Source organism: Besnoitia besnoiti, chromosome IV (assembly GCF_002563875.1).
Source record: "Besnoitia besnoiti strain Bb-Ger1 chromosome IV, whole genome shotgun sequence".
NCBI classification, from domain to species: Eukaryota; Apicomplexa; class Conoidasida; order Eucoccidiorida; family Sarcocystidae; genus Besnoitia; species Besnoitia besnoiti.
Window position 1 is genome coordinate 1794077 of NC_042359.1, and position 25255 is coordinate 1819331.

At 58.1% G+C, this 25255-nt stretch overlaps 4 protein-coding genes across 4 annotated transcripts; 2 read left to right on the forward strand and 2 right to left on the reverse strand.

Moving 5' to 3' along the window:
- Nucleotides 1-266: 266 nt before the first annotated feature.
- On the forward strand, nt 267-1517 carry BESB_053940 (uncharacterized protein; the record flags this gene model as incomplete). Its single annotated transcript, XM_029363829.1, has 2 exons — nt 267-318; nt 457-1517. 2 exons carry the CDS (start codon nt 267-269, stop codon nt 1515-1517), a joined length of 1113 nt encoding a protein of 370 aa, XP_029219752.1.
- Nucleotides 1518-3561: 2044 nt separating this feature from the next.
- Nucleotides 3562-4812, forward strand: BESB_053950 (uncharacterized protein; the record flags this gene model as incomplete). Its single annotated transcript, XM_029363830.1, has 2 exons — nt 3562-3613; nt 3752-4812. 2 exons carry the CDS (start codon nt 3562-3564, stop codon nt 4810-4812), a joined length of 1113 nt encoding a protein of 370 aa, XP_029219753.1.
- Nucleotides 4813-8861: 4049 nt separating this feature from the next.
- On the reverse strand, nt 8862-15374 carry BESB_053960 (uncharacterized protein; the record flags this gene model as incomplete). Its single annotated transcript, XM_029363831.1, has 7 exons — nt 8862-9220; nt 9671-9771; nt 10094-10191; nt 10509-11039; nt 11477-11587; nt 12171-12419; nt 12858-15374. 7 exons carry the CDS (start codon nt 15372-15374, stop codon nt 8862-8864), a joined length of 3966 nt encoding a protein of 1321 aa, XP_029219754.1.
- A 2034-nt stretch (nt 15375-17408) lies between these two features.
- BESB_053970 (uncharacterized protein) lies at nt 17409-25232 on the reverse strand (the record flags this gene model as incomplete). Its single annotated transcript, XM_029363832.1, has 5 exons — nt 17409-18436; nt 18964-19078; nt 19404-19773; nt 20174-24639; nt 24888-25232. 5 exons carry the CDS (start codon nt 25230-25232, stop codon nt 17409-17411), a joined length of 6324 nt encoding a protein of 2107 aa, XP_029219755.1.
- Nucleotides 25233-25255: the final 23 nt, after the last annotated feature.

Below are 25255 nucleotides of genomic sequence, written 5' to 3' on the forward strand. Positions count from 1 at the left end.
CTACAGATATTGCGACCAGGCCCTCACGCCCACACAGTTCCTGTTGACCGCGGGTGTGCGAACGAGCATAACTGACAGCCACGACACAATCGATAATGTTTGCCTCTGAGATACTGAGAAGCCCTCATAACTGTTTCTTTTAAACTATCATATACCAGCCTCATATCGACAGTGGTTCATTTGGTTTAGGCACGTCATTTGCGACCGCTTGACGCCGCACGCAATACCTGTTTCACCTCTTTATCGTCCGCTCCCCACCAATGGCGATGTTCCTGAAAACAGTCGCGGCGACGAGCGTCGCAACCTTACTTCTGGCCGGTAAGTCGAACGCCTGTTGGAAAGGACTCGTCAGAGCTTGACGCTTTACGTGGCGCCGATGCGTGGCCAGGGCATACCCCCCTCTCCGCAGTTGACCACCTTGACCTGCATTTTTCCTCCTGTCCCCATGTGTTTCAGGCACCGCACCACTGAGATCCGGAGCAACTCCCGACGTTTTGGAGTTCTTGTCACACTCCGATAGTGCTGTGGATTATGCGGCGACTTCCGCCGCCAGCACTGAAGATGGCGTCGACGCGGAGCCCGCCTTGGCGTTCACTGCTGACCAACTACAGGTCATGTTTGAAGGCCTCCTCGAGCAAGAATTCCCTGATGAGTTGGAGAAGATGGCAGCGAAAGCGATGATCGAAGATGCTGCTCAAAACGCTGACGGGAATGACGCTGACGAGGAGGATCTGTTGAACAGACTGACTGCCAACATCGCCAGCCTCATGAACGACGATATCGGCGAATCGCTCGTTGGAGAAGTTGAACCGAACGCCGGGAAGGGCGGCTTGAAGGACGGATGGATCGTGAAAGGCGGGGTTGCGTTGCTCCTGAAGAAGAATATGGCAAAGAAGTTAAGGCTGATCAAGATCTTGGAGACCTTCTGGCTTTTTGTGAGAATGTCGAAGAAATACGTTCCGCCCCAGGTTCCTCACCCCCAACCTACAACAACGTCAACTCATAAACCGACGACTCGCGTGCCTCCCAACAAAGGTCATCCCTCTCCTCCGAGTCATTCGTCTACAACAACAAAGGCTCCTGGCCAGCCGTCACCAGCACCATCTCCCCCGGGAAACGCACCGGTCCCCACTGGCAATTCCGAGACCACCCTTTTCTTGAATGTGGCCCCGCTGACGCTGTTGAATCGAATCTGTCAAGGGCAGCGTGAAGCGTGTGCTCAGGTCTTTGCAGAGTCGTTGCATTCTGCGATCTATGCGGAAACTCAAGACCCGACATTCACCAAGGACAGGGTCAAGATGGGCAACGTGAGCCCGCGAGGCTCCGGAGTCACGCAGATTGTGATTATTTTGCGCGACGGCGATATGCGCTACGCCAAGGTTCTCGAGAAGGTCATGGCTGACGTGCCCAAGTGCAACTCGGAGCCGTCCCTGCCTATTTGCCAAACCATGACTGGGGACACCCTTGCAAAGAACAACGTCAGCCCTACTGTCAGCAGCATGCGGGTGGTGCAGTGATTCACTAGCCAGCGTTTCGGCTGAAGCGGTTGTGTCGGGTTTTAGGTGTATCGAATGAATCAGTGCCAGTTTTTGTTGGTTAGCTTCCCCTGAGGCGAACAATGACTTCAATCGCACTTCTAAAAAAGTTCAATGCCACTGCCGGTGCAACGTCACGAGCGCGGAGTGGAATTGCTAGTTCTGTATCATCTGCGCGTTGTGAACTCTCATATGCCGATCAGGCGGAAGCACGCGTTACAATTCTGGGGCTCTGGTGCATTGGGGATACCGGCCGCCGCGTGTTGTGCGCAATGGAAGACACATCATTTCGAGTTGTTAGCGAGAAGAGTATGAGATTTTGTGCGCGCTAGACGAGAGGTGGCGCCCTTCCCTTGTTCATCGCCTATTTCGGTGGAGGTCAGGAGAACACCGGTTCGCGCCTCATACGAACATCGCTCCACGCTGCGAGGGCTCTAAGGGAAGGCAAACACTCCATTAAAAAAGCCTTGACGTTACTGTGAGTTGGTGGGACCTGCTTGGCATAGGAGAGTTATGCCGCGAACACTCTACTCCCACAGCGGAGGTGTTGGGACCGGTCCAATACAGTCTTGCCGAATGACCGTGGGGATCGCTGCCACCAGAAGTGTACCCACGAGGGTCAGCTGCTGAACGTGACCGGCGCCGGAATAACACACGTAACCACGCATATGAGCAACAGCCAAGAATCGCCACGGTCAGTTTCTCGTCGTGAGCTGGAGGCTTTTGTGAACGCGGTGTTGCCGATAAGCAAGCTGGCAGCCACATCCGCTCACCCCCCCCGGTCCCCGTCGGGCGCAAGCGGGCCCTGCGATCGAACATGGCGACGGCTGCACACCTCCCCCAGATCAAGCATGCTTCAAGAGGCCGCAAACCATCCATTGTGCCGCCGTACGCAGTCTTCTTCTATTCCCTTGCCTGACGTCGCTTCCGCGTTTGACCGCAAGGGCTCGAGCGCGTCTCTCACCAATTGGCATCTCTCCTGCCTCAGATGAGACGCCGGGACCTCAGACACAGGCGCCTCAAGGTACTCTATGCCGCGTGTTGCAAGCGCTGAGGTGGCTTACCATATCACCACGTCATCGGCGAGACACAGACTGGCGGATGGCAAGCCATCGAGAGGTAAGGCGCAATCCGTGCGTTATTCGATGGACAAAGTCTCAGCTAAGAGAGCACGTTGCGTCAAGGGTGCGCATGCTGTGCCTCTGGAGCAGGGAGATTTGTTGTTAGAGGAAGTGATACTGCTCGTGTGAATGAGATCCGGGGGGGACATAACGCCGGTATGTTTCCCGTATGGTTGACACCGCCCCACGCTATGTGTATGCGGGTGGTAGAGGTGCCTCAACGAAGTGGCGGATGAAGGTGTCTCACAGTCACGCTGCCGCGCGTTCATCACTATAGGATGGCATAACGCGGCGGCTTGCCTGAGGGTGGCAGCGTTGCCCTGTGGCACCATTAAAGTGTATGAAGAAAAACGTCTCTCCTCTCACAGCTGACACTCTCTGCCCGTCGAAGTAAAGCGGAGCACGGCGTGTGTGACACCCGCTGCCTCTAGCTTCATTGGCGGTCGGGCAACAGCACGCTGCTGCATCGGTGCGTAGCGCACTTCTGCAGGACCCAGGTAAACTCGCAGCTTAAACCGATCCATGACAGCTGCTGCACCGTGTCTGGATGTGGGTTTCTGGCTCTACGAGCACGGCGCATTACCTATAGAACGCGGCAGTGCCGACGTGTGCAAACACATGCAACAGGAATCCGGCCTGCTACAGATATTGCGACCAGGCCCTCACGCCCACACAGTTCCTGTTGACCGCGGGTGTGCGAACGAGCATAACTGACAGCCACGACACAATCGATAATGTTTGCCTCTGAGATACTGAGGAGCCCTCATAACTGTTTCTTTTAAACTATCATATACCAGCCTCATATCGACAGTGGTTCATTTGGTTTAGGCACGTCATTTGCGACCGCTTGACGCCGCACGCAATACCTGTTTCACCTCTTTATCGTCCGCTCCCCACCAATGGCGATGTTCCTGAAAACAGTCGCGGCGACGAGCGTCGCAACCTTACTTCTGGCCGGTAAGTCGAACGCCTGTTGGAAAGGACTCGTCAGAGCTTGACGCTTTACGTGGCGCCGATGCGTGGCCAGGGCATACCCCCCTCTCCGCAGTTGACCACCTTGACCTGCATTTTTCCTCCTGTCCCCATGTGTTTCAGGCACCGCACCACTGAGATCCGGAGCAACTCCCGACGTTTTGGAGTTCTTGTCACACTCCGATAGTGCTGTGGATTATGCGGCGACTTCCGCCGCCAGCACTGAAGATGGCGTCGACGCGGAGCCCGCCTTGGCGTTCACTGCTGACCAACTACAGGTCATGTTTGAAGGCCTCCTCGAGCAAGAATTCCCTGATGAGTTGGAGAAGATGGCAGCGAAAGCGATGATCGAAGATGCTGCTCAAAACGCTGACGGGAATGACGCTGACGAGGAGGATCTGTTGAACAGACTGACTGCCAACATCGCCAGCCTCATGAACGACGATATCGGCGAATCGCTCGTTGGAGAAGTTGAACCGAACGCCGGGAAGGGCGGCTTGAAGGACGGATGGATCGTGAAAGGCGGGGTTGCGTTGCTCCTGAAGAAGAATATGGCAAAGAAGTTAAGGCTGATCAAGATCTTGGAGACCTTCTGGCTTTTTGTGAGAATGTCGAAGAAATACGTTCCGCCCCAGGTTCCTCACCCCCAACCTACAACAACGTCAACTCATAAACCGACGACTCGCGTGCCTCCCAACAAAGGTCATCCCTCTCCTCCGAGTCATTCGTCTACAACAACAAAGGCTCCTGGCCAGCCGTCACCAGCACCATCTCCCCCGGGAAACGCACCGGTCCCCACTGGCAATTCCGAGACCACCCTTTTCTTGAATGTGGCCCCGCTGACGCTGTTGAATCGAATCTGTCAAGGGCAGCGTGAAGCGTGTGCTCAGGTCTTTGCAGAGTCGTTGCATTCTGCGATCTATGCGGAAACTCAAGACCCGACATTCACCAAGGACAGGGTCAAGATGGGCAACGTGAGCCCGCGAGGCTCCGGAGTCACGCAGATTGTGATTATTTTGCGCGACGGCGATATGCGCTACGCCAAGGTTCTCGAGAAGGTCATGGCTGACGTGCCCAAGTGCAACTCGGAGCCGTCCCTGCCTATTTGCCAAACCATGACTGGGGACACCCTTGCAAAGAACAACGTCAGCCCTACTGTCAGCAGCATGCGGGTGGTGCAGTGATTCACTAGCCAGCGTTTCGGCTGAAGCGGTTGTGTCGGGTTTTAGGTGTATCGAATGAATCAGTGCCAGTTTTTGTTGGTTAGCTTCCCCTGAGGCGAACAATGACTTCAATCGCACTTCTAAAAAAGTTCAATGCCACTGCCGGTGCAACGTCACGAGCGCGGAGTGGGATCGCTGGATGCCTACCATCCACGCGGCACCAGCGGATTGATGCGTTGGGATACCGACTCGTGTCGGTTGGGTTTGCATGGGACAAGGGAGTTTTGCGTCGCTGGGGAGTGTCATCTGCTATGTGGTGTGCGCATAGTGGTCGCTGGATTATACTATCTTGTAACAGCTTTTGGCGGATCAGCGCTCTGCGCTCCACCGCCTAGTTGTCTCGCTGTGGAGCCGATCTGTGAGACGGGGTTATGTGCTTCCAGGAAGACGTTCGAGGAGGGGTTTCACAGTAGGCATTGATCGCTGGCGGAGGCTACAAGCGGGTCTGCTGTGCCCACATGGGTTTTTTAGATCCGAAGCCGAACATTCAGTAGGCACTAGCTTCTCGCAACCGCAAGACTCTTCAGCGGCTCGCCGCGTTCTACCTGAACGGTAACAAAGACATCACGGACGACGTTCCCGCCCTCATAGTGGGCACAGAACTACTAAAGTACCGACATATTAGAGGCAGATGTTTAACTGGTTTGACCAAACACATTGTACCCAACAGCGCTACGGGCTAAGAAAGCGCTCGCCTAAAACAGAAAAGATTGATGTTTTACGAGAGACTGAGTCACAGATATTATGCGCAGAAATATTGCTGCTGATGTCTCTTGGTGAACAAGTGTGCTGCTGCATACTCCAGCGGCGTAAGCGGATCACCCTGTGCGGAGGGACCCTATATCCCGCTCTACGACTTTTAACGCTTCTAAATGGTGATGCATTGGCGCGCTGGAGAATATAATCTGTGGTAACGTGGTTTAGGGGGCCAAGTAGCAGCTGTAGTATTGCCATGACTCGTTTGCGCTTCACTGTGTGCCTAGTATGACGGCCCACATGTGCCTAACTTTGCCAATGTGCGAACACTCTGGAATGCCGAGGACCTGGCTGGGTAAGCGTGAACAGTGTGGCCATCCGCACTAGCAGCGTACATCGTACGTCGAGTCTGCCAGCAATTCCAGTGAGCATGAACGCAAATATGTCACGTGCCATTAAGTTCTGTCTGTAATCCCCGTCTTATGAACAGGGAAAATCCAGTATTACGCCAGTTTACTACTGTTGGATGTGCGTCTGACTGCCGCGGTCTCCTGGTGACAAGATAACAGGGATTGACAGGAGAACTAGGATCTTCGCACGCTGAGTTCTGCATGCTAGCTGAAGGCCAACAGCGCAACTCTATTTGCCGTAAGCGTACCACACTGGCTTGCGTATCTCGTAGAATACAACAATCCGAAAATTTTGCCGAACGCTTACCGTCACACAGGGCACACAGACAATCGTCTGAGCTGCTTGCACCGTCCTTGGTGATGCAGCCGCTTCTGGCATATGAAGTACACTTGATTCAGGCCACTGCGCAAGGGCGGTACTCTAATACGACGGGGCTGGTTTGCATGTGTATATCGGATCTGCTTGACCAGCTCGTTGTGCAGGCGATCCAGCCATAAACGGTACAACAGGCTGGCTGCAGTCCCTGTTGGTTCTGTGCCCTCGACGATCCGTGAAAACGAACAGAGCTATAGGATACCGAGATCTGACGAGGTTCCCTTCCTCTGTTCTTGTTCCAGTCTGTGAATTCTTATGGGGAGATCGTCCCTGCTGGTTGCACGAGATGGCTGCGTCAAGGCGCGCAGCTGTCCTTTCGAGCCTTCTCTCGATTTGGAAAACTTGTGACGACTACACGCCGGTTGAGGGAACTCCGCCAGGTTGCACTCAGGACACAGCAGCAGATGGCTGGGAAGGAGAGGAGCCACTACTACAGCCATCATGAAAAATCATGATGAAGTGAGGAGCTGCTTGCTCCGCAACACCAGGATAGAAGAGGCTGCTTTCGCTGGATGTGCTGAACAGGTGTCCTCACTAACCGGATGTTCGCGCGTTTCCAGTCTCCCAGCGAACTTTCCGTCGCCGTCCTTCCAGGCTTGTTCGCGAAGCTGTGGTACCCAACATTTCGTGAGCGCGCAATACGATGCCGCTCCCTGGTCTCGTTGTGATGAATTTCCGAATCTCCAGCTCCCCCGTGAGGCGCCGCATCCCTCTGCCACGGCTATGCAAAGGTCTTTTGCTACTTCCCAGCTAACAGCCCCTGGTCTGCTACTACGCAACTCCACTGCAGTCCTGAAGGACGCCAGTACTTTGAACGCCTGCTCGGAGATGCCGGATTCTGTGTTTCATCGTTCCACCGGGACAAGTATTCTGGAGAGTCCAGAGCGATCAGTGCGTAATTTGGCAGCGCGAGCGACCCAGTGGAGACAACGGGGTCTTGAAGCCCTCGAGTCTCTAGTGGCTTTGCGTGAACTCAACGCCGCTCTCCAAGAAGAGAATGCGTGGTTACGTCAGCATGTACTCGCTCTGGAAATAGAAAGGGACGCCCGGCGAAACCAACCCGTATGCCACAGTAGCGTACAGTCAGATTCTGCACAGACGGTAGAAACGTGCAGAGGCCAGTCCATCCGCACAAAGAAGCCGATACACCTCGAGAGCGTAGGTCAACTATGCCTCTTGCATGCAGAGGATGTAAGCAGAAATTCGTGTGTAACGCCAAACGGCGGCAAGTTCTCAGAGGAAAGCACAATCGTTTCAGGAATATGCAAGTGTTGTATTACACTTGCTCGCCGTGCCCAGCAGTGGGCCCTTTGCGTCGCAACTCTGGAGCGAGCAAGACTCGCCGATACGGCAGAAATCGCCGCATTGGAGGAACAGCTTGACACTGTTAAGTGCGAGCTGCACCTATTCCAAGCGCCTTCCATTGGGTCACCTTCTTCTGTTTCAAGCTCAGGCTGGTCGTCGCGCGCGTCTCGACCCAGCGACCCCATTCCCCACTTGTTTTATTCCGGTTTGAGGCCACCCACAACGTTAGACGTAGTGTTGGCGAAAGAAGGCCTAAGCAGACAAGAAATCTGAGTAGAACCTACAGTCGATCGAGGCCAGAAGCTAGACAGGGGCGTATCGGCAGGGATCTCGAGCACTGTATCGACTCCGATCTACTGAATCTCCAGAGGTTCTTTTGATGCAGTCGAGTAGTTCAGCACCAACACGTATCGGTGCCGACATACACCGTAACCTCCTCATTGGCTACTCTCCAATGGTCATGGGTTCCCAAAGATCGCAGATACCTCTTTCTCATAACAAACGAAGCGTGCTTTTGTATAAACAAGCGTTCCGGAGGCGAGCGGAACAGCAGCGAATGCTGCTGTGTTTTGCTAGGGGCCGCGTGATATGAATGGAGCACTCAGAGCGAATCTGCTGACCGCACAGCGGACGAGGCCTCACGATTGTCTAGAGCTATTCTGTCGTCTGCGCGGTGCCGGGATTACAGCAGGCGATCCCACGGAGCATTCAGCGATGGAGGGGATGAAGACGCAGTCTAGCTCACAGCAATTCATGACTGCCGGGGACTACCATAAAACTCTGTAATCTATCCGGCGATGTCTCTAACGGCTGTGGTCAAGCTTCTGTGAGAGAATCGCATCCACGGATGTGGGACGCAAACGAAAAAGCCTGTGCCACGAAGCTAACTAGACTGCGAGGGCGTCACGTCGGGAAGGCAGTCGACGTTGCATATTCACGGCCCCGGTTATTACCCGGAGTTCCTCTTCATATCCGCTACAACACTATTATACTTCACAAGGTCTAGTTGTGGAGTGAAGGAAGCTTCAGTCTGCCTGAATGTAGCATCCAAGGGGTGGGGGCAGTGCCCCAGACTCTGCCGTAGCAAGGGAACTCCGTAACTTCATGTGAAACAAGCTTGCGTTCTTGGCGGAATATCCATATCCGGCGTGCCAGCTGCAAACTTTATCCAGACCCGCAAGATGCTTAGCCATGGAAAACATAGGTATTTAGAAAAGGGGACTCTACTTGACCGCCACGACCTTGCCGGCAGGGATCTGAAGCACGGAAAACGCCTTCTGCACTCCGAGCAGCCTCTCCATGGCATAGCAATGATACTGTGTGAAGAAACACATCGCGGCCCCCGATTTGCTGAACTGAGCGGCCTCCTCCTCGACGAAATCCCGTGTTTTCCCGTACACACCGATTCCAGAAGCGACCTGTTTTTTCGCGCCTTCCTGATCAGGAAGCGAGTGTAGCAGAAGGTGAATATACACCTCTGGCGAAGACGGCGGTCCCAAGAACAAAATTCGGTCTGCGCCTTGCAGCCGATATCGCCGATAAAACAGGAAACGCACGGTGGTGACCAGAATGGGGACTTCACCTGAAAAAACACGAATACCGGAAAAGTTGATACACCGTCTTGCCTCACGCGCATAAGCATTCTTTGGAACGTGTGAATGCTCACAATTCCTCCCACGCACATCAATATTCCTATGAAAGCGCACATACGGTCCAAGACAGCTAAAACTGTTGGATTGCCATATCACGGTGATCATGTTTGCTTGGAAGCTGTAGTCATTAGAACTGTTGATTTAGTATAAGCACTGAATGAACCAATCCGGTTGGAATACCTAAAATTCGCATGTTTGATTGACATTTAGCCGCTAATGTACAATCATCCAAGATAGATAGAGAGAGAGATTTATCTATCGCAGGTTCGGACTAATATCCTGACGGACGGGACTGGACTGCTACCTGTGGCTGTCGCAGTCTTGATGCATGCCACCCCTCCGAACACAGACTTGAAACAGTGCGGACCTGGAGGCCTCACCTCGATGGAATCTCTGTCGGGCTCGAGTTATATTTTGATTCGACGTGTACTCGTGGCAGCTAACGAATTCCACATTCTGATCCTTCAAAGACCGCCACAGTCTGCCGAATAGAGAGCCAGCAGAAAAAGACAGGCACTGCTAGAATCGTGCAAATCTGTCTTTTATTCCAAAATCGCGTGTGCCAACCTCAGTCGACTACCCATGGTGACGACCGCTCACGGATGACGTCCCCAGATGCTCACGAGCCGGCAGCGAACGCACAACTCGGAGGGTACCCTGGTTTTTAACGCGCCAGAAAAACACAAGGCGAGACAAAAGACTGTCAGAAACACAGGAAACCTTGAATGCGCACACAGAGAGAATCCACACTCAGGAAAAGAGAGGAACGGGACTCGACGACCCCAAGTCAAACCAGGACTCACCTGCAGTAGTCGAGATAGGACGGCAAAACGATAAGCGCCCGGTTGAATTCACCTTGCAGAGAGGGGAGCACGCGAGTGGTGAAGTGCTTCAGAATACACTGCAGACAGGGCACATAAACAGTCCAAAAAACGCCCTAGGACCGCGGCGGATCGACAAACGGAAGAGAGGGACGACGCTGAGCAAGGCGGAGATCCTCCACGCGATTTAGGACCGGTACAGAAACCTCGCGTCTGAGGTCGAGTACGGACGACGCGCAATCGGATGTTCACGTCGGCAAGCGAACGAATGCCCTCGGGCATATCACAACGGAAGGAATTCTAGCTCGATCCTCACTCCCAGAGTTCAAACTCTCAGAGCTTCTCTCCCCGTACACGGCCTATTCCTGCCGCCGCAGGAACAGCCCATGCGACTTACACCGCTAGCTTTCGCGAACTGGGAGCACGAGACCTTGCAGAAGAACTGCTGCGCGCCTGTCATTCCGGCTCTCGTGACAACGCTCTTCAGCATCGCAGCCGCTCGTCGAGGCTCCTTCCAGCCGCTCGTGTCGTCCTTGTCGCCACCCAGTCCACATTCGCCCACGCGCTGCGCCTCGTTTTCTTCTTCGCACCGAAGCCAGTTCTCCCAGCTGGTCGCTGACCTCGAGACGCGCACTACGGCGCCTCCAAGCTTCTTGAGCTTGTGCTTCTTCGCCCTCTTTTTTTCGGCGTCTTCGCAAGCTACGCATGGCAGGACCGACGCCGCGTAAACCGCCTGCGAAGGGTCGAAGAGGTGCAGCACGCCTCTGCGATTCGAGCAGAACTGCTTGAAGAGACCTTGAATCTTTGCGTCTCGCCCGTGAGAGAAAACCAGTGTCTGGCGGTCCGAGGCGCCGACGCCAGCCATCAGTGACGGCCGCAGCCGACGAATATCGAAGGACGTGTAGGAGACCGGAGGGAGGTTGATCGCCTGCGAAGAAACGAGGCGTTGCGTACAGATGAAACCAGGAAGGATAGACACACCGAAAAAACACCAAATTACGCACTTTGAAGTGACAAACACGTGCCAACAAGACGCAAGAAGCCAGAAACGAGGGATGCGTGGGAGCTGCGGAGTCGTAAGGAGCCCGAGGAAGCAACAGCGCTCTGACTGCCCACTCGCAGACTGCGCGCTACGATGAAGTTCAAGCCCGTCTCCCCGCGGTCGCCAAACGCAAAAACAAAATGTGGCTTCATCAAACACGCAAAGGGGGAGACAGGGAGACTGCAGGAGGGGCCTGCGCACGCAGAACGGCGTCTAGAGACAAACACCGAGCCTCGCGCCGCGCGAGCGGTTCCAACGAGCGAATGCAGGAAAGCGGCACCGACGGGAAGACGCTTCCTTGGCGTCTTCGCAGCTTCGCTCACCGCCAAGCAGTCCTTCAGGAAGGCCCAGTTTTGCATGCTGATGACGTCCGCGCGATCAACGACTACCAGCTCGAGGGAGGAGAGAAAGTCAAACTCTCTCTTCTCTTCGCCCTGAACGCAGGACACACAAGTCAAAGGAGTCGTTCACCCGATTTGTCGTGAGTTGGGTATGGACAGAGGACACCCAGAAGAAAACGCAGGGCTTCGAAGCTCGCCCGACTGCCACCCATTCTCTCTACCGCACTCTTCGGACGCGCCACAGATCTGCTTGCTCGCGGAGCTGCGCCAAGCCGATCGGGACCGCTGAGCCGTCACCGCGCAGGCGAGGCAGTGGGCATGCCAACAAAAAAGGGCAGTTCTGCGCAGACGAGCGACCTCCCAAAGGCGCCGCTGCGAACGAGGCCCTGCGCGGGCTGTAGGTGCCTTCCACCTCCACAGGTGCCCGCCCGAGGCGCGCGCCTCTCAAAGAGAGGCATGCAGAAAGACTTTGAGGACGCCAGACGCCGGTTTGGCCACAGGCGCCAGGCAAGACATGCACTGCGTTTTCGCAAACATGCTGCGCGAGCAAGTTGACGCCACAGCCACGACTTCGTCTGGTAGACTCGCGGCGTCTCGGCGGAGCGAAGAGCCACGCAGGCACGCCGGCCGTGCACGATCACGTGCGCGTGTGAAAGCGTCTCGAATGCCTCCTTACCGTGACGCCGACAATCATGCGGAGGCCCAGGGGCGACGCAACGAGGATGTCTGACGCGTAGAACGGCGAGTAGAGGACAATCGACTTCTGCGCGATCCGGATGCCGAGGCGGAAGCGATCGTTGTCGTTACCCCTAAAGAGGCTCACAAAGTCCTCGGGCTTGTTGCCTGTGGCAAAGTTTTTGTCTTGCTCGATCTCTTCTTCTCGGCTGATCCCAAACTCCTCTTCGTACCGGCGCCGATTCAGCACCTACACGCAGGATGCAGCGACGCCGAGACACGGGTGGGGAAGGACGCATGCGGGAACGAAGTCGCCACGTTGGTAAAAGCCGCTTCAGATATGAACCCCTCCTCAGCGCATGACCGCGGCGTGTAGCTCAGCCAACAAATTCAACCAACGCCAAGAAGTGCACACGCTTGCCCAGAGAGCGGATATACGAGCGCGTGCGAGATACGCAGAAAAAAAGATACACACAGAGACTGTCGCTAACCAGGCTAGGGCGTATTGCCGTGGCTCGATGCGCTCGCCCAGTGAGAGCGTCCGGGCTCCGGCCGTGAAAACAAAAGGCTGAGTCAACTTATGCTTACTTATTCTAGCTCCCCAACCCGCCCGCGGAGGCCCGTGTGAAGTCCGTGGAACACTCCGTGTGGCGCCCTCGCCATTTTAACTGTAAGTCTGTTCGCTTACCTGCTGGATTCCTGGCATGAGGGCGATGATGTTGTCGACGACCTCCTTCGCTGCAGAGCGGAAGGGAAGAAGAAAGAGGATCCGCGGGCGCGTATAGCCTCCGTCTCGCACCTGATCCTCCAGCCAGTCCTCGGGGCCTTCATTGCCCAGCGTGCGCGTCTCTCCGCCCGGCGCCGCGGCCGGCTGCTCTGCATTCGAGGTCAGTTTTCTACGTTTGCCGTCCTCCGCGGTCGCGGCGTCCTCGCTTCCGTCTGAGGACATCCGCTTGCGTTCCAGAAGAGCTTCGCCACCCAGTCCGATCCCCGTATTCCCCGGGAGCTCTGCCGCTGCCGCCTCACTCGGCTGTAGAGCCTCTGCCTCCTCCTTCGTCGCGTCTTGTCGCTCGACTGCCTCCGCCTGCTCAGGCGTAACCGCGCCGTCTGGCTGCGCGCCAGCCTCCTCGCCAGCGGTCGCCCCTCTTCCAGCGGCAGTCTCGTTGCCGTTCTCGTTGCCAATCTCAGCCCTCTCGGTCTCGCTCTCGCTTTCGCCGCGTTGAGCAGACTCCAGGCCGTGTTTCCGCATGCGCGCCTGCTGCTCCTGCAGGCGTGCAAGGATCTTTCGTCGCTCTTCAGGCGACTTGTTCGCGACGCGCTTGATCAGGTTCGAGTGAACGGACACGCGGTAGCGCGCCTTCCAGATGTGCGCCACGGCGTGCAACGAGTAAAGCAGCCGCAGCGACGGCGACGAGGCGTCGGTCTGGTGGGCACACGAGATGTCCAGGTAGGAAGACAGATAATGGAACAGACTCCGCGTCTTGAAACTGCGAAAGGCGACGGGAAGGTCGCCCGCGTGAGAAGCGAAGCGCGGCGACGCCAGCACGCGACGCAGCGAGGTGAGAAGCGACGAGGGCAACCCGTAGACCGACGAGACGGCGGCGTCAAACGGCGCCGCGGGCACGGCTGTGCTTAAAACGTATTCAAAGTAGGAAGATGGCGCGCGAAGAGACGAAGAAGCCGAGGAAGCAGACACACGCGGAGCGATAGCCTCGTGCTCCAACGGGGCCGCCCGGGTCTCCGCGCGCGACGTCCCTTCTTTCTCGCCTCTGCCTCGGGCGACGGCCGCGTCGTCGGCACAAGACGCAGGCGCCTGCGCAGCGTTCGATGGCAGAGCTGCGCTGTAGGGGGCGAAGCCCTGCGGCTGAACGAAGAGCTTGCCCAGTCGGCCTCGCGACCGCTTGCTTTTTTGGCGTTCCACGAGCGCTTCCCTGGTGACCACGCCGCTGCCCTTCTGCTCGCCCTCGGCGCCGCCCCCGACGTCTTCTTCGTCATCGTCGTCCTCATCTTCCTTTTCGTTTTCTTCGTCTCCCAGAAGGAGCGCCGCAGCTGAGGGCGCTGCACATTCTTTCTGCTTGCACTTGCTCGCGTCGCGGTCCTTGGCAGCCTCCTGCTGCATGAGGAAGGCCGAAGACTGGAGATGGAGCAACTCAACGGGTGTGTTTTTCTTCTGCTCTTCCACGCGCGCCCTCTGCTGCACAGACAGCCGCGACATCACACTGGCGTCAGAGGCCACGGCCTCCTCGAAAGTCCAGAAAAAGTCAAACGGCGCAAACGGCAGCGACTGCCCAGGGGCTGGTAAGTAGTGCGCCTGGTAGTAGGCGTCGCCAAGAAGACGCGCAGACGAAGTGGCTACAGGAGACACGGAATCGAGAGCGAACTCCTCATCCTCGTCGCTGCTCTCTGCGTGGTCACCCCGCGCGAGGGTCTCCGCGATACTCTGGGCGGCTTCCTCCTCGTCTTCGCCTTCCTCTCCCTCTCCCTCTTCTCCGTCTCCTTCTTCCTCCCCTTCGTCGCTTTCCTCTGCCGCTTCTTCTCCTTCCTCTCCCTCTTCTTCCTCCTCCTCTCCCGCTTCTTCTCCTTCATCCCCCTCTTCTTCCTCCTCCTCTCCCGCTTCTTCTCCTTCATCCCCCTCTTCTTCCTCCTCCTCTACCTCTTCTTGCTCGTTTTCCTCCCCCTCTTCTTCGTTAGCTACCTCATTTTCACCTTCGCCTTCTTCTGCGCCCTCCTCTTCTTCATAGGTCTCCTCGTGATTGGATTCGAAGTCGCTTTTCTTGTTTGCTGCCGCGCTGGCTGTCTGATTGGTCTTGCCGCCCGGCCGGGGGAGGGCTGGACTCTTGAAGGCGTTCAGGAGACGCGAGAAAGAGTTCGTTTTCTTTTTCCTCCCGTCTTCGTTCAGCTGCCTGAAGTACCCTTGGCCTTTCTTCTTCTCGACGCCACTGCGGTCCTCAAACTGCGGAAAGACAAAGTCCTCTGCAAGGTCTTCGTCACCGCGCGCCTCGCCGCCGCGTTTTGCCTTCTTCTTCGCAGCCTTTTCCGCCTTTTTCTTCGCTTTTCGTTCTTCCTCTACATGCGCCTCCTCTGCCAGCCGCGCGTAGTATAGATCCTCGGCGTCGAGCTTCCTTCCCTGCTTCTTGCCCTTCTTTTTCGCCTTGCCGGCACTCTTGCGGCGGTTGCCGCCGCCGAAGCGCGACGCGCGACCCATAGAGAGGATCGCAGAAAAAACAAGTTGGAGAAAAAACGGGGAAAATGGAGTAGAAAAAACGAGAAAACGATACGCACGTTGGGATCCCCGCCAGCTGTAGGAGCAAGGCAATGACAAACGAGACCGTGAAAAGTAAAAATTAGAACTAGAATGGCACCACATCAGACCACTAAGACACAGGGGGACACGGGAGATGCCGCCGAGAAGAGACGCTCAAGAAGGAGAAACAGAAGACGGGTGAGAAAAAAGAATCTCTAAAGCGAGAGCTCGAAAAAAGGTCGCGAGGCCGCGGAAAACGATGACGTAGACGGACGTCACAAACGAGAGTACAAGAATCCATGGGGGACTCGCATCGCAGCCCGAGATACCGAAGAATGTGCTCACCCATTCCACAGGAGAACAGACTAGAAGCCTCAGGAAAAACAAGACAAAAATAAGCCATAGAATACAATGGAAGACTGACAAACAGAGGCGAAGAAAAATAAGAAAGCTCCGCGAGGAGAAAGAAACTCGATTCCTGCGAAAAGTAGGCGAGAGAGCGTGTCGCCGGCTTGGTCAGACTTCTGCCTCTTACTCCTCTCCGCGGCAACCTAGGTGAGAACGAAACTGCCGCACCAGAAAAGGCGCAAGACAAAGAAGGAGAAAAAATGTAAGCAAGACTTTTCGCCGAGGTCGAACGAGAACGAGACAAAACGCGCGAGCGTCACCCCACGAGTGTGCATGCAGCCCCGACAGAATAAATGAGGCCCGGGCAGAAAACACCGATTTCTCTCTGCCGTCTACAGGGAAAAATGAAGCGAACTGGGCAGCTGAGACTGCGTGAGGGGAAGGGAGGATCTATCTCAGCTCTCTCTCTCCTTTTCCTGCCGCGAACCGCCGGCACCGGGGTTTGTCGACAAAAAAACTAGCTGCCCAGGCGCGAACGCATGCATGTACGTAGACGCATGTGTGCGGTTACACGCGTGACCTGCAGACGTGCGTATCTGCTTTCATGTGATGGTGTCTGCATCTCTGTGACCACGTGTGCCTCGATAAACATGACAAGGACCCAGCAGCCCCGAATTTAGAGGAGTTAGAGCTGCGCGCGACTTCGCAAAAGACCAACACGCCTTCATGTAAGTTACGCCCAGTGGATATCTGAGAGCGGGGTGCTCGCACTTTACACCGCTTACAATCACTGGAAAGAGCCTAAAGTACAGGGAGAAGGCGCGTGCGAATGTAATGCTTCTGTGCGCCTGAACCCTATACGACTATGGACATCCACGGCACCGCAGCCTTCTCGGCGCGCTAGCATCCCAGAAGACAGTCGATTTAGCGGTAAGAGTCTAAAAGAGCGACTTATGCAAGCTGCCTTCGGTACCACAAGACTACACCACGGAGATGGTAGATAACTTCCTGTCCCCTCCACAGCGAAATCCGAGAGCTGTCAGAGCCATTTTTGCAGTTTCGTCTTTGGGGGCGCCCGGCTCGTGAACTATGGAGCTGCCCTGCAGAGAAGCCCTTTCACATCGAGAGAACTGGATATCCACACGACCAGCTTACGGCCCTCTCTTAAGGTAAAACACGTCTAGCGGCAACTTCGTGTGCTGCGACGCGGACGGTTCACAGAGCGACAACGCCTCGCGACGCGGAATCCTCCGCTCTAAGACTTAAGATGATGAGCGGGACCGCGGCGACCTTCCTTCTCTTGCCTCTCGCAGAGACAGTTAGCTCTTCGATCAGAAGAATCAGACTACCCAACTGAATCCGGGGTAGTTGTTCCGGTGGCGTGCTTCGAGGGTGATCAAGCGTAGTTGAATCGTTTTACAAGAATCAACAAAGAACTCAGCGGTTGCTGAATCAGACAGAGGCCACGACCGTCACGAGCACGCATTCGCATATATATAAAGAAAAAAACACATATGTGTTTGCAGGCATGTATATAAGTGCAAGGACGGCGCAGAGAGTCGCGCTTGTGCAAGGAGACGCGCGAGCAAGCAAGCAGATCAGGGGCGGTTGGTTTCGCGCCTTCGCACGCCGCTGTCGCTGGAGAAATTATTTCTTTTGGCGTTTCCCGAGGTGCTTCCCGATGCAGTGGAGCATTTCTTCTTCTGTGCGGACGAGAAAGGGGTCGAGGCGCGAGGCTTCGCGCAAAGCTTTTTCCACGGTCCTCCGCGCCTCGGAGTTGACCAATTGACGCTGGAGAATCTCCTGTTTCCCCTCGAGCACCCGCAGCCCAAACTCGCCAAACTGCCCGCCGCCGCTCCTGACGAAGGCGGCGACGTCCGGATCGAGCGATGCGTCTTTCGGCTCGGCGCCCGCGCGGAAGTCGTCGTCTGGCTTCGAAGAAACCCGCCTCTGCCTCGCAGCCTCGAGCACCGCCCAGGGCGCCCGCGGCAGGGACTGCCTCGGCGGCAGCGCCGCGTACGGAGCAGGCGCAGCCGCGAAGGGCAGCCCCGAGAGAGGGAGAGCAACCCCTTCGCATTCTGTCTTGGACTGCGACGGCGTGCGCAGGAATCGCGAATAAGGCCGCGATGGAACTGAACAAAAATGACGCACGCCACCCCACTCGCGCCCGGGGGGCGGCAGCCGCGGAGACGTCGAGCTCGAGTCCGGGGAGACGAACCGAGCGCGACGAGCGGAAAACTCGACGCTCCTGCGATCCAGCGGCGCGCAAGACACGCTGCTTCGCGTGCGAGGACGGGTGAGCCTCTCTCGTTTCTCCCGCTCGATATCTGAGTCGAAGATCCGGCGCCCTGCGAGGGAAGGTGGCGAAAGAACTTCGCTCCTTTTCCGCTCGAGGCGCCTGCGGGCGCCACCCTCCCTGTCCTCCCGTCCGCTGGCCCCCGCCGCGCTCACTCTGTCGCCCTCTCGCTTTCTCTGTGCAGATCCGCCCACTCGAGTTCTTTCGGCAGTCTGCGCCTTGACCTGACTTTCCCCCGGTTGCCGGCACTCTATGCCGTCTCCCTCGACACTAACGGCGTGCTCCTCGTCCTGCCTAGCCTGCCGCCCTGTCCTTTCCTCTCGCGACGCGGCGGCCTCTCGCGCGAGGGACGGAGGCGTCGACGGCGGCGTGGAAGGGACTGACGCACCGCAAACAAACAGCCAAAAAATTGTTGTAAATACCCAACAGAGCCAAAGATGCAGAAGCAGCCAGCCACGCGAAAATCGAACTCGAGACCCGCGACGCCGAGCGAGAAACTGGTCCCCACGGGGGAGCGGAGGCGATCAGCGGCACCAGGGATGAGCAGTTGAAAAACGACTAAATGCCTATGTCGCGACCTCTCCACGCCTGTTCCTCCGGCCCCGAATCATCAGAGAACTAATCCTCCCTCTCCTATCACATATATATATATATATATATTTGTGGATGACAGATTCACGTATTCTTGGCGCGGTCTACAGGCTTGCGCATTCGTATGGAGCTACGTGTGTGAGTCGCCTGAGCACATGATATACATAAAATACAAGAGGCGTATGTATGGGGATACGGTCACCTATCCATTTGCAAAAAAAGTATGCATGCACACAGGTCGTGCCCCTGCTCGATAAACATGATGCATGAATTGAGCGCATTAAAAGGAAAACATGAGTTTTGAGATATCCGTACCGTCAAGAGCCGCGCTGGAGTTCTTTTTCAGCGGAAGCTCCGTCTCGCGGCGCCAGTTTCGCCTCGCGCGTTCGAACTCGTACAGCAGCTGGTATTCACGTCCCACGACTGCGGCCTGCCAAGGAAAAGACATTCGAAAAAAAGGAAATGGAAGAAAAAAAAAGCCTCGAAGAAGCTTGGGGCTAAACTCGTTAAGCTGAAGAACAAACGAGAGGCGGGTGACGTTAGAGAAGCAAGCACTGAGGGGCTTGGAAAGGAGAGAGAAAAGGCGAATCGAAACGGGGGGACGAGATGCCAACAAGAGCGAACATATTCGCCCCTGCTGGACGCCGTGCACGCGTCGTCGCAATACAACGCCGATCCACGATAAGCACGCACGCAGAAATCGTCGTGAGCGCGTACAGACAGATTTATTCAGCATGGGAAAGTGGAGTCCCCACCATTTTTTTATTCAAACTGGAAAGTCGATTCTGGAACTCTGCGCCCTTTGCCGCGCACACGTCTTGTTCTGTCGGCTCTGCATGCGCGCCGAAAGCCTGCGGCTGCGCTCCGTCGACGGGGTACGCGTCGCGCGAGTCTGCAGGACAGCCGCGCCGCCAGAAGTCTGTCGTCTCCTCGGCGCTCGCTGCGGCCCCTCCGGAGGCCTTGAACTGCCGCCAGCGGCAGTTCAGCGCATTGAAAATGTCCTTCCCCTGTTGCTCGACCGTCCGAAGGTCGGCAAATGCGGAGTAGACGGGCGCCCCGGCAGCGGCTGCAGGCACAGCCGGCGAAGCTCGAGCCGCTCCAGGGCCCTGCTGCTTGCCGCGCGAGCTGAAAACATGAGGAAAGGCAGACGCACTGAGCGCAAAGTGACCAAAGAAGACTGAGAAAGTCCCCAGGTGACGCGGTGGCATCCGAAACTCCAGTGGCCGCCAGCAACGAGCTTCGCCAGCGAGCTCCCGCCCCGTGATACCCCCTACCGTCGAACCCTCCACTCCGCACCCTGCAGACTACCGTAGATCTGTGTGCGCCGCAGAAGGTCCAGGCAGAGAATAAGGCGTCGTCAGGCGACACACGGCCCCTCGTTGTTCGCCTGCAGCCAGTGCAAGCGACGACGTGAGCCACACGGACTGTCACGGGGCCAGGCGGGCAGGCGGAACGGCGGTCGCCAGTCTGCAGCTCTGGAGCAAACGCCCTTTGCTCTCCAGCGCGAAGGCCGAAGGCCGCTCACTTGATTTGCCGCTGGGCAATCTCCAAGTTATCGATTAGCTTGGTGAGAATGAGGTGCTTGGCTCCGAAGGGCCCGAGCTTCGACCAGCCGATTCCGCGCGGCTGCGCCCGCGGCAAACACGCCGCGGGATACCGGCAGGGCCCTGCGGCGATGGTCGGCGGCGGCGAAGGCCCTGCAGGCGCCGGCACGCGCCACGGCGGGACTGGGCCGGGGGAGAGGCGTCCGCGGGGCTCGCCCTGCGTCGCAGCCTTGCGCTTCTCCGCGCCTTTCCGCCGACTCGCCGACGCGGTCGAAGACGAGGAAGAAGATCGCCGCCTCTCTCGGAGGTGCTGTGGGGGGTGATGGCCGTAGCGCTGCTGCAGGATGTTGAGCAGACGGTCTGAGCCGCGCGCGACGCTCTCGCGGGCCCGCGGGCGCGCAGGCGGCGGGCGCGAGGACGCCGAGGGGCGCCCCGCCAGGAGAGGAGGAGACAGCTCCCCGGCGCCTGGAGGATAGGAGGGGGGCACGGCGGGCATCTCAGGCAGCGAAGGCGCGACCCCCGAGGCCTCTGGAGGCAGGCAGTAAGGCGAGACACCCGGTGCGTTGGGTGCCACGAAGGAAAGAGGATGCAGAGCGGCCGCGTGGAGATGCGGAAGCTGGGCAGGCAAGGAGCGAGACTCTCGCTCGCGCTCAGCCGCCAGCTGCGACCAAGTCGGGGACTGCGCGGCGACGCCTGCTGGAACGCAGAAGCCTGTCTCGAGGCCGCCGCCTTGCCCACTCGGAAGCGCAGAGGGCGAAGCAGGAAAAGGAAACGCAGGCGTGGACGCGAGAGAGAGCGGAAAGCCAGGCGACGAGGGAACTGGGTCGTAGAAGAGGGGGCCGCCAGGGCGCCAGCCGTGCGCATCGCCCTGTCCTTCGTCCCTCGCCTCACACACGCAGAGAATTCTAGCTTTCCCGCACAGACGACAACACGAGCCAGGCGATGCCGCACACGACGTGCCGCTGGCTGGGGCTTGCATTCTCGCGCGGAGCGTGCGGTCGTCGGCAGCGTCCGCGCTTTCCGCGCACCGGGGCGAACGTGAGAAGGGTAGCGCGCACACAGGGGAGACAGTGAACGCGCGCGGAGGCGAGGCGCTGCCTCGCCGATCGACGCGCTCTCGCATGTCCTCTTGCGAGGCGGGAACAGAGGCCTCTTGTCGAAGGAGAGGGGACGCGCGGGCGCCGCCCGGTGCCCTCCACCGCTCTTCAGGCATCAGAGAAGCAAACGACGCGACGGGGGCGTGAAACGAGGAAGGTGGAGAAAGAGGAACCGCGAGACCGCCCGCATGCAGACGAGAGCGCCCCTGCCCCGCGACGCAAGCTGCGGCAAAAGAGCCCTCCGCCTGCTCTGGATGAAGGAGCGGCTGGGCGTTGCGCCTGGGCAGAGACCGATTCTTCGTCTGGCGGTCAAGATGTGAAAACGAATCCAAGACCCTTCTAGAGGCGCCCTCGGCGGGCACACGGCCCACGTAGGAAGATGCGGGGTCTGCCTGAGCACCGAAAGCTCTCGCGAAAAGCGCACAGGAGGGCGAGAAGGCCCGCGGCGGGACAGAACGCGACGCACGCCTGAGCGAAGAGTTCTGGGGCCTCAGGGCCCCAGGAAGCCCGAAGGGGCTGCCTTCCCGCGGTTCGTTCGACGGCTCGTACGCCCCGCTCTCCGCGGTGCGGCGGGCGCCTCGGTCTTCCACGGGCAAGGCGACGAGCGTGAGGGGATGAGGAAAAGGCAGCGAGCGCGAGAGGGAGGAAGAATTTTCCGCACACTCCAGAGGCGAGACTGTGTAGGGCGAGGTAGGGGTCTTCCGCGAAGCGAAGAGAACGGGGTGCGACAGGAGAGCCAAGCGCGAGAAGCAGGAAAGCGAACCCGCGTGCATCGCCAGGGCAGTGGCTGAGGGAGTGGAGAGGGCAGTCTGCTTCTCTGCACTCAAAGCAATCCGCGCGCCGCCGTGCGAGACAAGTGGCGCAGGGGAGGCGGCCTGAGGCCGAGGCGGCGCCGCCAACGCGAAGGGCGAGGGAGACAGCGGAGGGTGGCGTAGTGCCGGCGAACAGGCAACGGAAGAAGGTGGAGAGGAAGAAACATATTCAGAGGGAGAGACATGCTGCGGAGGCGGGGAGGGAGGCGGTGAGGGGACTTTCTGCCTTCTCAGAAACTCTCTTCGGTCCTCCAGTCTCGCAATCACGTCATCAAGGCTCTCGCCGAGACGGCGGACGCGAGCGAGCGGCGACGGCAACGCGCTTTCAGGGTTCGCCTCTGCGTCACGGCTCTCGGGTTCGCCCTGTCTCCTCTCCTGACGAGGGGACTCGTCCCCACGCATTGCAGCCGACTCCCGCCTTCTCGCTCGCCCCTTCTTATCTGTGAAAAGCAGAAAATCCAGGTAGTCTTCCTCAGATTCCTCGTGTGCGTCTCGTTTATCTTCTTCCCGCTGTTCGTCCTCCTCTTCCAGAGGGGAGGCACGCCGCTGGCGTCGGGGGATGGACACGCCAGCGCGGGGATTCACTTCGGTCTGTGGTCTCAGGGTCTTCGCATGCTGTCGCGAAGTCTGCTTCGTTGTCGCCTGAGCGAGCGAGGCACGCCTCTCCCTCGCCGCCAGATACAGATGAAAGCGGCGGGCGTCGGTTTCTTTGCGCAGCTCGCTTCTGTCCTGCCTGATGCGGCTCAGTGCCTCTCCCGCGTACTTCCAATCCGAGAGAGACGACGCAGACTCTCGTCGCCTAGCTCGTGTCTCGCGTCGTGCGTCCCCAGGATCCACGCTGTCGCCTGCTTCGCTGTCGCTGTCGCGGATCGCCGTTGCGTCGCTGTCGAGGTGAGAAGAAAGAGACTGTCTCCTCGAGCGGGGCCTGCCAATGCAGGCCTTCTCGGCGAGACCTCCGGAGAAGGCGTCGGCCCCTGGCGTGTGCCGTCGTTTGTCGCTGACGGGAAGGCTTCGAACGTCTCGGCTCTTTCTCTTCGCGGCTGTGCCGCGCTCAACGTCTCTCTTGGGTCTCAAGGCGCAGCTCTCTCTCGCCCCTACCCTCTCGAGTTCAGCACTCTGCTCTCTATCAGACGATGTAGAGCGAGTCGTCTTCGATGCCTGCTCTCTGTCCCTTCGCTCTCCCCGCTGCTTCGTTTTCGAGTGCTCAGAACGCGCAGGCACCGCTCTCCTCTCCTCCTTGTGTTCAGAGACAAAGCGTGCCTCACCTCTAAGCGCCTTCCCGGTTTCTGCGCGGCCGCCGGGATGCGCCTTCGTCGCCTGCCCTCGCCGGTCCCGAACTGATACGGGTCTTCTGCTGCACTCTCGCGGCGAGCGCGGTTCAGGCCTGAGGGTCCTTCTCTCTTCCTCTGCACTGGCGTGTTCGCCACCATTGGATGCGTCGAGCAAGTCCCCTCTGGTGCTTTGCCGGCATGCCGGCGGGCGACGAGAATGAGGAGCTGACAAGGGGCGTCTTTCTCTCTCTGCGGTGTTTGCGACATGTGCAAATTCGTCTCTTTCTGTCCTTCGCTGTTGTGAGGTATCTCCCCTCTCCGGCCGGAACTCTTCACCAGAGTCCTCAGAGTGTGATGCTGCCTTGAAAGCGCCTTCCCTTTCCTTCCAGCTCGGGGCGAATCTTCTTGTGGTGTCCCTCCCTTCCGCTTTCTTCTCCCCTCTCGGCAACGCTCGCGCTTCTGCGTCTCCACTCGCACGGCTATCGCGCGCGTGCATCGCTCCTCGCGCCGTCGCATTTCTCCAGCCTGCCGCCTCTCCCGCAGGAACGCTCCCCTGCTCGCCTGCTGCCGTTCTTCTGTCAACGCGCGAGCCTCTCTCTGAGCCAGGTTCCTCTTCTCCTCGTCTCCTGTCTCTCTCCGTCCTCGCCGGCAACTCTCGATCGTCTCCTTGCGGGGCGCGAGCTGCACTCTGTCGGTCTCCCAGAGGCTCGGGTCCGGCCTCTTCTGAGGCCTCTGGGGCTCGCGGCTCTCGCGCCGTTCTACTTTTTTTAGGTCCAGACTTCGTCTCAGAGGCCTCACCTTCCTTTCGCTCCTGCCGCCTCCGCTCCTTCTCGCGCTTCCGCCTGGCGAGCAGCAGCGCGAGGAGCGCAGCGACAGATCGGGAAGACGAGGGAGACAATACCGAAGACAGGGACGAGGCAGGCGAGACGAGCGGCTTTTGCGGCTCGCTCATCAGCGTGGCAGTGTCGCCTTCTTGCCCAGGAAACGGGAAATAACCCGCCTCCTCGCTAGCGCCTCTCTCCTCTCTGTGCCCTCGCTGGGTCTGCTCAGCCCCGTCCGAAGAGGTCAAGACGCTCAGTGCATCTCGTCCCCCAGTGGTGCATCTGGTGCTGCTTCTTGCAGTCCACGCGCCTTCTTCGGGTACCCAGCCTTCTCCATTTGACAAAGAGATGATTCCCAAGATTCCCGGCAAGCAATTAGAGGGTTCCTCCTTGTCGGGGGCGTGGTTGCCCGTTTCCGGCTTCTGCGCGCTCTTCGCAGTCTCCTTCTGGCGACACGCCCCCCCTCTTGGGGGGGCGTGTCGCCACGAGGGTCCTTCAGACCGGGTGTGCTTTCATCGCTTGAAGCAGCCGTAGCCTCTTCGCTGCGCTCTCCAGCGCAGCTTCCTGGCTTAACTGCGTCCATTGCGGCTCTCGCTAGCGCGTGTGTTCCATCTCTTTCCGTCCGGAGCTCGCTTTCTCGCGATCCTCCAGCCTGCGTCTCCTCATTCTCCCTCCGCTCGCGCAATTGGCTTACCACTATCGCATCGTGACACGGCCCCGTGCGACTCTGGTCGCCTGCGTCTGCCTGTTTGTCCCCCTCTAAGCTTTCCCCGTTTCCACGCCCTTCCCCTTTGTCGTCCCCCAGTCTCCGGGCGTGAGGACGCGGCTCGGAAGATGACTCCGGGTTTCCTCTTTTGAGGGAAGAGGGGCGAGGGAAAGAAAAAGAAGACGCAGTCGAGGAAGGCGACGACAGGGGCGAAGTAGACGACCAAGGCTGGTCTCCAGTGCCTCTGGCGACGAAGGCGCGCGAGAGAAACATCTTCGGCGGATGCTGGGCGGAGGCCTGCGGGGGAGGTTCCTGGGGAAGAGGCGGAGACATTGTGGCGGACTGGAAAGGAAACG